General features: G+C 41.7%; 1 protein-coding gene across 1 annotated transcript in view; it reads right to left on the bottom strand.

Annotated features, from left to right (window-relative positions):
• LOC129181026 (insulin-like growth factor 1 receptor) overlaps positions 1-13,014 on the bottom strand; it is a 98,504-nt gene that overhangs the window by 16,879 nt on the left and 68,611 nt on the right. Inside the window, exons 4-11 of the mRNA XM_054775624.1 lie at positions 12,453-12,589; positions 10,773-10,917; positions 6,681-6,889; positions 6,477-6,603; positions 5,723-5,958; positions 5,186-5,353; positions 4,560-4,767; positions 58-344 (exon numbers count right to left, since the gene is read on the bottom strand). Coding sequence (XP_054631599.1) covers positions 58-344; positions 4,560-4,767; positions 5,186-5,353; positions 5,723-5,958; positions 6,477-6,603; positions 6,681-6,889; positions 10,773-10,917; positions 12,453-12,589 — 1,517 coding nt within the window. The remainder of the gene's footprint in view (positions 1-57; positions 345-4,559; positions 4,768-5,185; positions 5,354-5,722; positions 5,959-6,476; positions 6,604-6,680; positions 6,890-10,772; positions 10,918-12,452; positions 12,590-13,014) is intronic.

Raw genomic sequence — 13,014 nt, 5'->3', positions numbered from 1 at the left:
CGGCAAGTAAGTTATATGGTGATCCTACTATGGCTTACGTATCACCAGGATTACTACCTGCAGGTTTGGTCCTGGCAAAGACGAAGGCACCGACACTGCAGTGGCCCACTTCCTCATTACAGGCGTGGATGTCGATATGGTAGACAGTGAAGGGCCTCAAGTTTGGGATCTCTAAACTTTCCGCTGTGCTTTTGTCTTCTGAAAAGGGGTATTCGATAACAGGAGGAATTCCGTCTGTCCTGTTATCACTTGGGCCAAATGTGCTGTTGCCCCTCCCGGTTCCCTCATGCAACAGGGTGCTGTTAGCCAAGCCGAAGACATCTCTACGGCGACGGTCTTGCGGTCTGGAAAACAGAGGGACAATGCAATTACTGTAATTGATAGTAAAACTGACTGCAAGAGACAGAAAATGCAGAAAATCATATTACAACTAATCATAATTGCCTGTTTGGAGCTTTTAACACAGAGCTTAAACTTCCCGTTGGACATGCCTGCATGAGTGTGTGTGCGTGCCATTTGTCCAGATGCTGTATACTACTCCCCATGGAGCCGTGGAACCGGATGAGGTCAGACGGATCATAGCGAGGCAGACAGATTATTTTGTAGTAAGAGAAGGGGAAAAAATGAAGGCTATTGAATCATAATGACAAATTGGATGCGGCTGAATGGAGATCACAGCAAAGTGGGGCCAGGCTTGTAGCGTGGTGCTGCCAGAAGCTGTTGTTACCGAGGGCAGACAGGTGCTGACGGCGCAACAGAGCTGCAAGGCTAACGGAAACCTGTGAAAGCTGCAGGGTAGTTGGCTCACACTGGTATGCAATGAGGGTGGGGGGGTAAAGGCCTGTTTCTTGAGTTGGAAGGGCTCCATGGATCCAAATACGGAAAACTAGCAGGTGACAAATCATAACTATGGGTCAGTCTGTCACAGAGGTGGGAGCTGTCAGTTTGATCATTTTGTTTTTCTTTGGCCAATAGGCTAACCTACAATAATGCAGCTGTTAAAATGTGATTAATATTAGCACTGTAGCTGACATAGCGATGCTAGTGTTGCTAACATTTGTGTCCTCCCCCAATCTTAATGTTAATGATATGTTAGCATCATCATGAGCGGTAAAGCTACAGACACACAAAAAGATATGCAAAATAGATGTTAACCCGTTGGCAGGCCTGTTTTGCTTTTAAATGAGGCCCCATTTGTATGCAACACAAATATGTACTTTGTGGCCATGTAAATTGTGTCAAATCTTGACTCTTATTTCCTGCTTTTTGGTGAATTTGATTGTTAAAGTCTTATGAGTAACAACAGAGAAACACGTTGGCAAGCCACCATATTAGCCACAACAGCTTGGAAGCTTCTTCTCATGCTGGTCACACACTGCTGTGGGATGGCAGTCCACTCCTCAATGAATGTGGTTGTGTTGGCCACTCTAGCACGAACAGCACTCCCAAGCTGATCCCACAAGTGTTCAGGCTTTAGGTCAGACCAATCTATTCTTTCTACTCCCAAATTCTGGAGGTTGTCACTGATAAACACCACTCTGTGGGGGTGAACACTGTCATCTTGGGGGATGAAGTTCGGTCACAGATTTTGGAGTTGCGAGACTGTCCTCAATGATGACAAGCTCTTGTTTTTCCAGTGATGAAGATGATACTACATTCAGCGACCAGACTGACAGCACTTTGGGGTACCGGGAACTCAAAACACAAGCAAAAGGGACAAATGTGGCATAATTTAGAAGCGAATAAACAAGCTTTCCAATGGTATGCAAATACCTGCCAAAACGCTTCCAATATGATACAAATGCAGTACTCTGGCATTGATGAATACTGGGATTAAATGGTCTTGCCAAAGATAAATAGCACCCTTAGAGTAGGGAAAAAAGGTGGCAACTAGAGCCTAAAACATTTAGTGCCCCCAAAGTTCACTGACATTAGCATTATGGAGGTTTCATCAAAACCGGGCATCAAGCATGGGGAGAAGAAAAAACATCACTGAAGCTGGCTTGTATGTGAAGTACGTTTCTATCATGTGTTTCCTCTATGAAGTTGTTTGAAACAGCTCTTTGTGAATCAAAGCAGGTGTGCCAACTCATTATTTCCACAGTCATTTATGGGTGTTTGTTTTGAAAACTGTGTATGGGAAATGCCTGCAGAGTCACAAAATGAAATGTAAGGTGTTTGAAGAGACGTGAACCTCCCTCAAAGGGCAGACAGATTCCTGGGAAAGAGCAGTCACACACACGTTAACATTCCTCTGTGGCAGTTAGAACTGGTCTGGTACCAGCCACGGTCAAGCAGTGAAGAAATTACACCAAAAATATAACATGTCGTTAATATTTGTGTGCAAACACATGAATCTAATTCTTTTTTGATGCAATAGAGGAATGATGCGACTTAATGGTGTCAGGTTAAACAGGGCAGTGTCAACGTCATGAGCAGGTCCTCAGCTGACTGAAGCTTGACCTTATAACTAAGTGAGTTACTACTGCCGGTGCCGTGACCTAGCCTGCTAAAAACAGATCTACTTTTACGTAATGGAATCCTGAGAAGAAAGAAGTGACGACACCTTCCATCAAGTGGGGACACATTATTTGCTATATCCATTAGTAGCCAACATCTTCCCCCACTTGCCTATCTTTTCTTACTTTGTTTGTCTTGTCTTGTCTAGAGTTCACAAAAGAGTGTGATGTGGCTCTTTCCTCATTCTTCTACATTCCAGATGTATATTTCCCGGCAGTGTCTCCCCAGGAGGGGAAAAATGAGATTTACCGCCAACGAAACAGACATGAGTTGAGAGCTTTGTAAGACACAAAAGTCATCTCTAAAGCAGTCATAGACCATGATGTACCTCGCCAGATGTCAATGAACAATCAGATTCCTAATAAGGCCTGCTCAAATAAAACTTCCCCTATTATGCAAAACAAAACATGAGGGAAAAAATATCATCTCCCTCACTTGTTTACTTTGCTTTTGAGAGAAGAGAAGAGCTTGCTTTTGAAATGTTCATGACATCACGAAGCCCTGTAAACAAGTGGATAAAGTGGAGTAACATACTCGTGGACAAACACAGCTCATTAGCATTAAAGCTACAGAGTGTGTCCCTACTAGGGCTTACTAAAAGCACTTTTCAACTGTCTAAGCTCCAGAATCAAGGGTACATTTTGGCCCACACACTTCCAATACACTATTGTGGGACCTCTGAGACTTATTTAAAATTGCTGAAAAATAATATGAGACCTTTAAGTGTCTTTTGAATGACACTGAATATGTGCGGGAAAAAAAAAATCTGTTATATTGAACGTGATCCAAATAAAACTGTGACCTATGATCCACAAGACGAAAAATGCAAACCCATTAAAAACTCAATAGGCAAGTTTTCAAAAATGACTGCTGCCAACTTAACACTTTTCTAAAACAGTATGTTACAGTCATTGAATGATCGAAAACAGGGCTGTTGTTGCGTGTTCGCCTTCCAGACAATGAGTTGTATAATGGTTCTTCAGGAAGTGTACATTACGACTCCCATACTACTCCCATAATTGAAATTCTGAACACCTATACTGTATATACACGCGCACAGAGAAGAGTATTACAAATATGACTTTGGACAAGAAGTTAGTACACTCATATGGATTCTACTGACAGTGTATGCAAATTCATGTTTGGGAAACCTTATTATATTTTTTATTTTTACCAGATCCTTATCCTAAATAACTGTACGTCTGCCAATGGCTGTTGCCTGTGCAGGCACTTAACAGCAGTCCCTAGGTTAGACAAAATGTGTAAACTTTCCTCACGTCTTTTTGTGTCCTCTCACCCAGGATCAAATCCCTGCGAGAGAAAATCCCTGGGACATTTACTGTATATTGTAACAAATCCAAACAGGCAGCGAGGGGAGGAGGACATGAGTTCAGTTACAAAAAAAAGCTACGTTTTATCAGTCCTTCTACAAAGCCCCATCGATCTAACTCACCATGAGCATCTGGTGGAAAAAAAGCTGCAGCTTGGATGAACGATCTTTGATGGCTAAAGAATCATTTACAGTGTTCATACCTGCTGAGTGTTCTTAGTATACAAGTGTATCAACTGTGATGGTTGGAAGGGAATCAAAAACACCTGTGCATGGATTGTCTACATGAGGAGTGTGGGCAAAGAAGGGAGTAAGAGTCTTTGAAACAGTGTGAAACATCCGTAGTCACGAGCTAAGTTAAACGATAACACAACACAGATGTCGGTGGCTATTGATGAGAACAAAAGCCTAAGCAGCCTAAAGAGCGAGCAGCCAAACAAGACCCTTCAGACTCCTTAATCACCTCTCTTACTCACACGGCTTTGTTTGCAAAGCCCAAATCGACGACACATGCTATGTCCAAATGCCCTCTGTGCCGTCGTTGCCATGCCGACAAACAAGCACAAGAGAGCTAAAAAGAGCTTTGGGTCTGGCTCAGTGTGTCTCCTTATCTACACAAAAGGGAGAACCCCATCTACAGCCCATCTACATCCCACACCAGTAGATCCTGCCAGGGGGAGGAGTTACAAACAAGTCACAGTAACTGTACCTCTGCAAAAAGATGGCATTGTGAAGGAAGTTCTCAAAGAGTTTCAAAAAGACTCGGTTATCCTTTTCTCGATCTTTCTCCTCAGCCGTCTTGGGACAAACGCAGCATGGACCCTTGTTTGGACCAGACAGGTCTGACTTGGTAGGCTTAGTAATCTCCTCCATCTCTGTGAATCCTGTTGCTGGGATCCGAATTGGAATCTTCAGTTCTGTTTTTTCGGAAGAAAACGGAATAAATTAGGCTCCTGTTTTTGCAATAATTCCTCATGAGAGTTGGATGCAAAGACTGAGAGCACCGTCACTGAGGACAGTGTGAAAAATCTAGAGTGGTTCTCCATAATTCCTCAAATTCTCTGTAAAGATGGCCCTCCCTGCCTTTGTTTACCTTATATTTATACTATTTATTTATTAAAATAATTCACATGTTACTTAAAACATTACCAGTGCAATTAATAAAGTTTATATGGAGCTGACAATTGGACCCTGGAACACATTATTTCTATTTTCATAATTTTCTATGGGGAAATTTTGTTTTAAAATGTAAAGAAATCAAAGGTCAACCATCGTACTGAAACGGACTGTGTTTGACTTTGGAGGGTCCACTGTGTTTAGTTGAACGGGTCACACCTTTGGAGCAGTAGTTATGCAGGTACAGCTCCTGGTCTTCAGGTTGCTGCTGCCAGCGAACCAGGTAGTAGGTCAGGTTACCGTTGGGGAAGACCGGTGGTGACCACTTTACCAGCAACTTGGTGGAGGAGTTGGCGAAGGCACGGGGTTCTTTGGGCACAGTCGGCACTGCGGGAAGAGCAGACCTATACTGTAAGCAAGAAATGACTGAGAGAATTACCATTACTATAGTATTACTGTTAATGAGTCAGGAGAATCCCTGAGTGTTCTGAACTCCTGTTTCCATTCCAGTATTGTATTGAGTAGTGTAATGCTGCCTTCGCGGAGGTCTGTGTGCATGTAGCTCAACTTCTGAATCAACAGCACCTCTGCAGGTTGCAGCCAAGTACTGCACTACATTTTTTCTCAATTGTTTGGACACACTATTAATAAACAATCAATTTTAACACATCAGTTATGATTATGATGCCCATCCCTAAGCAGAAACACCACTTTGTTATAAAAACAAGCTCATAAGTAGATTAGATGTTGACTTACACGATGGTCGGGTGCGAATGTAGATGATATCACTTTTAGCTCCAGGAATGTGTTTGTCCTCCACCCGCAGCGTAATGGCTTTGACAAAAATGGCATACTGGGTCCAGGGTTTGAGGTTATGAATACTGACTTTGGGGTCAGTATTATTATCCCGAGGAAGATCCACATCAACCATGTGCCAGCTGTTTGAGCCGCAGCCATCTTGACCGTCGAACTCGGTGATGTTCTGAAAAGGCCTGGCAAGGAGCACAAAAACATGGCCCGAAATGACATCTTCTGCATTTCAAAGTGGATGGTTGGTTTTTCGAAAATAAAACTAATTCTAGGTTGTACGTGCAGACACCATCCAACTTAAAAGAATTTTTTTCCCAAGCTCATTATTTACAAATGTGTATTTGCCGTCGCTGCCAAGGAGAGGAAAAAAATAACATTCCAACATTGCAGGCACCAAAACAAAATTCTGAGCAGTAATCAAGGCCAGAATGTAAGAAAATAAACACTGATGGAGCAAATATCATGTAAACGATTCTGAAATAAATAAAAAAAAAATCAAGCAACAATATTTCATTTCTGCCAGTTGGCAGTGAAGTGTGCATAGTTATGCAAAGCAAGCATAAACAAATGTTGTCCCATGAAACCCCAACATAGAATAGGCTTTTGTATTGAAAACCCTTCATCAAGCCTCAATGTTGAGCTATTTATACATAATGACAGTGTGTTATATAGGATAATGAGCCGTCTTCTGAGCACTTACGCCTCCTTGTAGTAGACCATGAAGCTGATAAGGCCTTTGTAATCCCGTGGCTGGTAGCGCTCCCATGTTAGACGGATCATGTAGCTCGACGTGGTGTTGGACAAAATCTTCAAGATATGGCTTTCACCTGTTGTGAGAACAGAGGACCCCATTCGTGAAACATTTCCAATTATCATGAACCCATCAGAGTGCTACAATACTCACAGCTGGCCCTTTCACCATTGTTACGGAAATCTCCCTCTTCCGGCTTCACAGTGATGCCCGTTTTTTCCCGCATCTTATGGATTTCTGACATGCAGAGTTTGGGATTCAGGCGGAAAAAAAGACGTCCGGCTCGGATGGTCAGATTATGTTGACTCCAGTCCCAAAGATCATGCAGGTGCTGGTTATTGATGGCCGAGAATGAATACATTCTGGAAAAAACAAGGCGATCCAGAGAACACAAAGTGAGGAAAACTCTTTGGCTACTAGGGGCAGCATTGAGCACTAACATCATAAATGCAAACCACTGCAGTGGTACTTCAAAGTACAAACACAATCTTTCCTGTGATACTTGTCCACTGGAATTTCAATGCGAAATTTGTCATTGAGATCAATAATATTAGGGACAATTACAAGGGGTGTCATGAGATTTCGTGACACGAGATCTTGCGTGATTAAAACGTGATGATATTTCTCGTTGAAAGATCAGACGGAACTATGGCATCACAACTGCCACTTAATATGGAAGTGGCGGTGCGCGAGGCAGGATTGGAACCGCACATTAAGTGCCTTACGTAAACCTTGCAATCCTGTTTGCACTCGGCATTCCCAGCATCACTCGCTCACGACACGTGACTGTTTTTTTCAACAACGGCCGTTGTGTTGATGTCCAAGCAAAAGTTGTCGTAAGTCTACATTTTATCAAAGTTACTTAAGATTTGTCAGATCAAAACATGATTGCTCCATATAAATTGTATTAAACATGTGATAGTAGAGTCTAATTTGGACCTATTATGGCAGTCTAAGCTTAATGGGAACTGTAATTCTTTTAGCGTAAGCGTAAAACAAATCCCCTGCCTTCTACATGTGTTTTTTTATTTCAATTTTTGTTTCAATTTGTGGAAAAAAGTTCAAAAGCATCATGCTTCGGTCATGCAAGCAAAGTTATAAAACCTTTCAAATTGTACATGCATTGTTTTGTGACTCAGTTAAATAAAAAAATAAAATTAAAAAGTTTGTTTGTCCAGTCCTATATTTTGTCATTGTAGCTTTCTTAAAAGTAATGTTAAAATGCCGTCTCGCCTCATTCTTGTAAACCCAATATCGTGTATCGTCTTGTCAGCGGAATGTATCGTGACACCCCAATACCTTTCAAAACTATACATTTCTTTGTAAACACGCTCTTAACCTTAGAGGAAAACTGCACTTTTTTGGAATTTTGCCCATCATCCACAATCCTTATGTAAGACATGATAGAAAAAGATATAAAAATAGCTCAAAAAGAGGCAGCTAATTAATGCACATAATGGGACAAACTTATTCCACCTACAAAGCCCGCTATTAAAACACCTCCAAAAACCTCCAACAACATTTTATTGTTTTATATACATGCTGTGACCAACAGGTACATTCATGATAACATGTAACACTGACAGCATTTTGCCGTATTTTGGTCATTTTAAGCATTGGGCGCATTGATTTCACATAGGAACATAGAAACGAACGTGACACCTAGTGTTTGTTAAGTTTTTGTTAACAGTAGTGGCCTGTGCCGTAAAGTAGAGGGCCAGCGCGGCCATTCCGCGGAAATATTTTGTCACGTGTTATCCCTCGAAGTCGGAATTGGGTTTCGATGTGTTGTCTCAGGGCGTTAGCTGACTCATTAGCATTGAGCTACGCCGGTACGGCCACAGAGTTGTTGGTCGACATATACTCATGTCGAGGGTCACCAAATGTGGAGACATGATTCAGAACAAGACAAGGGTCGAGGATAAGTGGTATAGCCCGTTTATTCTCCATTGAACAACAAGCAACAACAATTTAGCAAAAGCTCAGCTACTAAAACAATCACATAGCCCGGAAATGGAAGTTTATAGAAAAGTACAACCTGCCAAAATAAAATAATAATGTACATTACGACGTTTTTTTTTTTTTTTTTGCTATTTATGTTGCGATTTTCTTGAGCCACTTGATTGCATTAATTTGCATTTTGCTTTGTTGTTTGTTTGTTTGTTTTTTTAAATAAGAAAATATTTATTGTATTGTGACTTGAGTTGCAGGATTAGCCACAGTACACTGCATTGAGAACTGCATTTTATCTATGTATTATTTTTTTGAGAAAGAATTCAGTTATTTTTTTGTATTTATTTTAGATACATACCTTCCACTTTCATTACTATGACTACAGCACTAATGACACAAAAAGTCTCAGCAATGTTTGACAAAAGCACTTGGACACGGTAACGTCTGGAAAAGTGCTGACGTCATATACAGTATGTTGACAATTTCAACTTTTGGGGTAGATTTTTCAGACAATTCTATTACTGTATAAGCTTCAGTGTGTGTACTGTAATATTGTATAGGAGGACATAATACAGCCATATACTTGTAGCTAGCCCATGTATTCATTGGGCTAGATTGAAGGGAATGCCTGCCATCATCAACGGCATTCCACGGAGTGAAACTTTACCCTGGGAGAGAAGAGATGAGGGGCGACAGACTTTCCCATGACCCCTTTGACCATCACCAAAAGAAACTGAAAAAAAACTCTGTCATATCTAAAGCTGCTTACGAAGAGGCAACTGATTGGCCTGACAGTTTCAAGTCATCCACTGTATGGAGCCACTTATCTATACAGTATGTGCAAAAGCTGCTGGGTCCCTGCATCTTTTACAAGGACAAATTCAAGCACTTTGCAAGCAAGTTACTTCCGTCACTTTCTTTTGACCGGAAAGGACGTTCATGGCAAGAGCTCCGCTTTTGCTACTGAAGTTTTGAACTATTTTGGCGCTTTCCTGACCACGTTGGTGATCACAAGACTAGAACAGCTTTCTGACATTCCCGGCTTGAGCTCGGACCGGTGAGAAGTACGGATTCGTTGAAAACAAGTTATAAGTGCCGACAGCCGCTAGCAAATTAAGCTAACCAGCTAACCGCTGAAGCGCAAAGCGGTTGTTTAGCGACTATGCCACGCAAAAGCAAAATGATTCAGCCGCAAAATTTCGGTTTCTGATGAACTCCTGGAAACAAGGCCGCATCCAACAGAGCCATACAAACCATTGGATGGCAGGGAGCTCGCATTATATGGCACACTGACGGACAAAATGAAAGAGCAACCGCAGGAAACTGTAGCACAAATAAGGCAGGATCTAAGAAGCCTGCAAACAGAGATTGGAAATGTATAAGCATCTCTGAGATCCAGTAACAATATACAGTGCAATCATATTAAGGTACTACAGGATGATACTGCTGCCTTTCTACAATCAAAAGAGGTGACGGTATATAGACACCATTGATACATGCATTCCACTGTATGGTGGAAACAACGCCACATCCATCATCATCGTTAAGTTCACCAACAAAAAAAATCACAACCCCACTGCTGAAAAAGGGAAAAAAGCTGAAAGGTACAAACGTCTACATTAATGAGCATCTGACAAAACGCAACTCTGCCATCGCCAAGAAAGCACACGACTTGAGGAAGCAGGGGGAAATTCAAGGTGCTTGGCGTTCCAACTGCAAAATCTAAATCAAGATAAACGGAGGATCAGAGGTTGGGGTACTTGTTGTCAAAGACATCAAGAACCTGGATTAATGCTGAAGATTACATCACCGTGACAACAAGGAATGTGGAGGATACAACCCACAAACAAAGAACGATGCAGTTGGAAGTGTTGTTGATACCGGAAGTGTTACGCCAAGTTTGCCCGAGTGATACTGAAGGGACCAGAAGGTGGCTGTTTTTTGCGGTTGCGGTACGCCATATAATGAGAACTTAAATTCAGGTTTGTGTCAAATGGTCCAAAACTCATGTCACACAAATAGAGGCAAAAAAAAAGACAATTTCATTTTTTTATTTCCTATTTTCCAGGGACTCTTGGAATTGAAATCTCACTCATGGATGATCGTTATCAGAATTGGCAGCACAAAACCCTGATCAGAGCATTCCTACTGTAATATTCATTGATAACATTGTTGGCAAACTTCACTAATGTCCTTTCATTGCACTTGTCCATACATACGCACGCACACACACACGCACACACACACACAGACACACACAGACACACACGCAGACAGACAAATGGGACATACTTGTCCATGAGCTCCTCCCCGTTGATGTAACGTAGACTCTTGAGGAAGGACAACGATCCAAGTGTGTGGGAGTGACGAATCCTCACATAGCCCGTCACTGTCTGGATCAGGCCCATGAAGCTCTCCAGCTCAGACGCTATGTTATCTGGGGACGACAGATAAACACAAACACACACACACACGCGCACACACGCGCACACACAGCCACACGCAACACATGTAAGCCATATTAGGAAGTATAGCTGACACTCAGACTAGCTCTTAATGCAGATACCTTGTTGGGCACTGATGTACAGAGAAGAATGGGGGTCATAGTAATAAAATAATATGATCAGTGAAGTGTAGCCATTCACACATGTACATTTTGTGACTGTGAGACTTGGACTACTTGGTCCAAAATGGGTCAATTTAAGGCGATGGCTGCAGACCACCACAATCTGATTGTTAATGTTATTGTTCATGTACCATTCATGTATATGTCCACTGAAAGCCAATTCGGAACAGATCCAGGTGATGGCTAAGTGACCAGAGCATGAATCTTAATGGCATAAGTCAGACCTGTGCAGAAATCAATGTTTGTCAAGCCTCGGTAGAGCTCTATGCTCAGTTTTTTTTTTTAATTTTACCCATCACCACAATCCTTATGTGAAACATGAACACGCGTTGTTCCCTTTTCTGTCCATTGTAAGGAGAGAAAAACAGTTAGCAAGAGGTGACTAACAATGCATGTAATAGGTCTCACCTATTTTGATTATAAATCACTTAAAAAAAAAAAAACTCAAAAAAACGCCAACATTGTACCATTTACATAACCTGACCTGCATATGCTGCTAGATCTGCTGCTGCATCGCCCGTGAGTTTGGAAAAGTTAATGCTAGGTTATAAAACATGCCTCGCACGTGTATAGTAAAACGTTTTCTTTTGGGGTTGCACACGCTACAAACTAAACATCCAGAAAGACTGAAGAAGTGGATACTGACTTTCAACGTAGACCCTACGACATCGCTAGGAAGACTCAGCTCGATGCTCATTTTCTCTCAGCATTTTTTACCCGGGGACTATGCTGAATCAATGTAACGGGGAGCAAGTCTTGTGCTGAAACATACAGCCATCCCATCAGCCGGCATCCCAGTGAGAGCAGACATTGTAAATAGCTGTTTTATTATAGTCTTATTTTGTCCATGAAACCTTTATCACTAGTGCTACATGATAACGCTGCCCAGCAAAGTTATTCTCTGCCTAGGGGGAGTAAAAGTAAAAAGTAGTTGTCACTGTCGGTTCTCATGAAGTCTGCCATGATTAGTGGTAGCAAAAGCTCTCTTTATGCTGCTGTTGTTGACGTAAGTAGCGTTCGATGTTATGGGCTCTGTGAAATCAATGCTACCAGGGAGGAAGTTCCGGTAATGCTTAGAATGACCAAAGAATGTGCCTGTTACTACATGGTCACAGCATGTGTATAAAACAATAAAATGTTGGATGTTTTGGAGGTGTTTTAATAGATGGCTTTATAGGCGGAATAGGTGAATCCCATTACCTGCATTGCTAGCTACCTTGTGCTAGCAGATTTTTCTCTATTTAGAATGCACAGAAAGGAGAAAGATGTGTGTTCATGTCTGACATCAGGATTATGGATGACTGGCTTAAAAAAGTGCAAGTGTACAGGCTGTGTTCCACACTTACTTCCGTGGCGGATGTTGATGTCTAGATTGCCCGCAATGACGGTGCAGTCTTTCAGGGACTGAGCGGCGTTCACTGAGTCGATGACGGAGGTTGAGCAGATCTTATCGCACAAGCCATTACAGGCGCTACACAACATCCTGGAAAAAAAGAGCAAAAACACGGCGAAGGAGGTCAATGAGTGTGCGAAGTCAAGGACAAGATGTTATCAACGTGTAAAATAATATCTAATGTACAGAAATCTTGCGACCTCACCCTCAGAGCATTTGTACCTTCTCCTTGATACTAAAAGACTCAAGGAAAAATTCATTGCATGATGCAAGTTCCCCCCCAATATTCAGTGTTTTATCTTTTGTAGGACCTACCTTTAAATTATGTTATTGACCTCAGAGTGATGGAACATTATTTTATTCTGAATGGCAAAAAAAAGGCAATAATTTTTGTTAAGTGTTTATCCACAACCTTAAACACATTTTGACCCCTTTCCAGGCTTTTCCAGCACCTTTATATCCATTACAATTATTTACAGTAGAGTCCAACATTATTCAAGAAAGTGGCAAAAGTA

The sequence above is a fragment of the Dunckerocampus dactyliophorus genome, chromosome 5 (assembly GCF_027744805.1).
Source record: "Dunckerocampus dactyliophorus isolate RoL2022-P2 chromosome 5, RoL_Ddac_1.1, whole genome shotgun sequence".
NCBI lineage: Eukaryota > Metazoa > Chordata > Actinopteri > Syngnathiformes > Syngnathidae > Dunckerocampus > Dunckerocampus dactyliophorus.
Note: the sequence above shows the minus strand (reverse complement) of the source record. Positions and strands in the feature narration are given on the sequence as shown.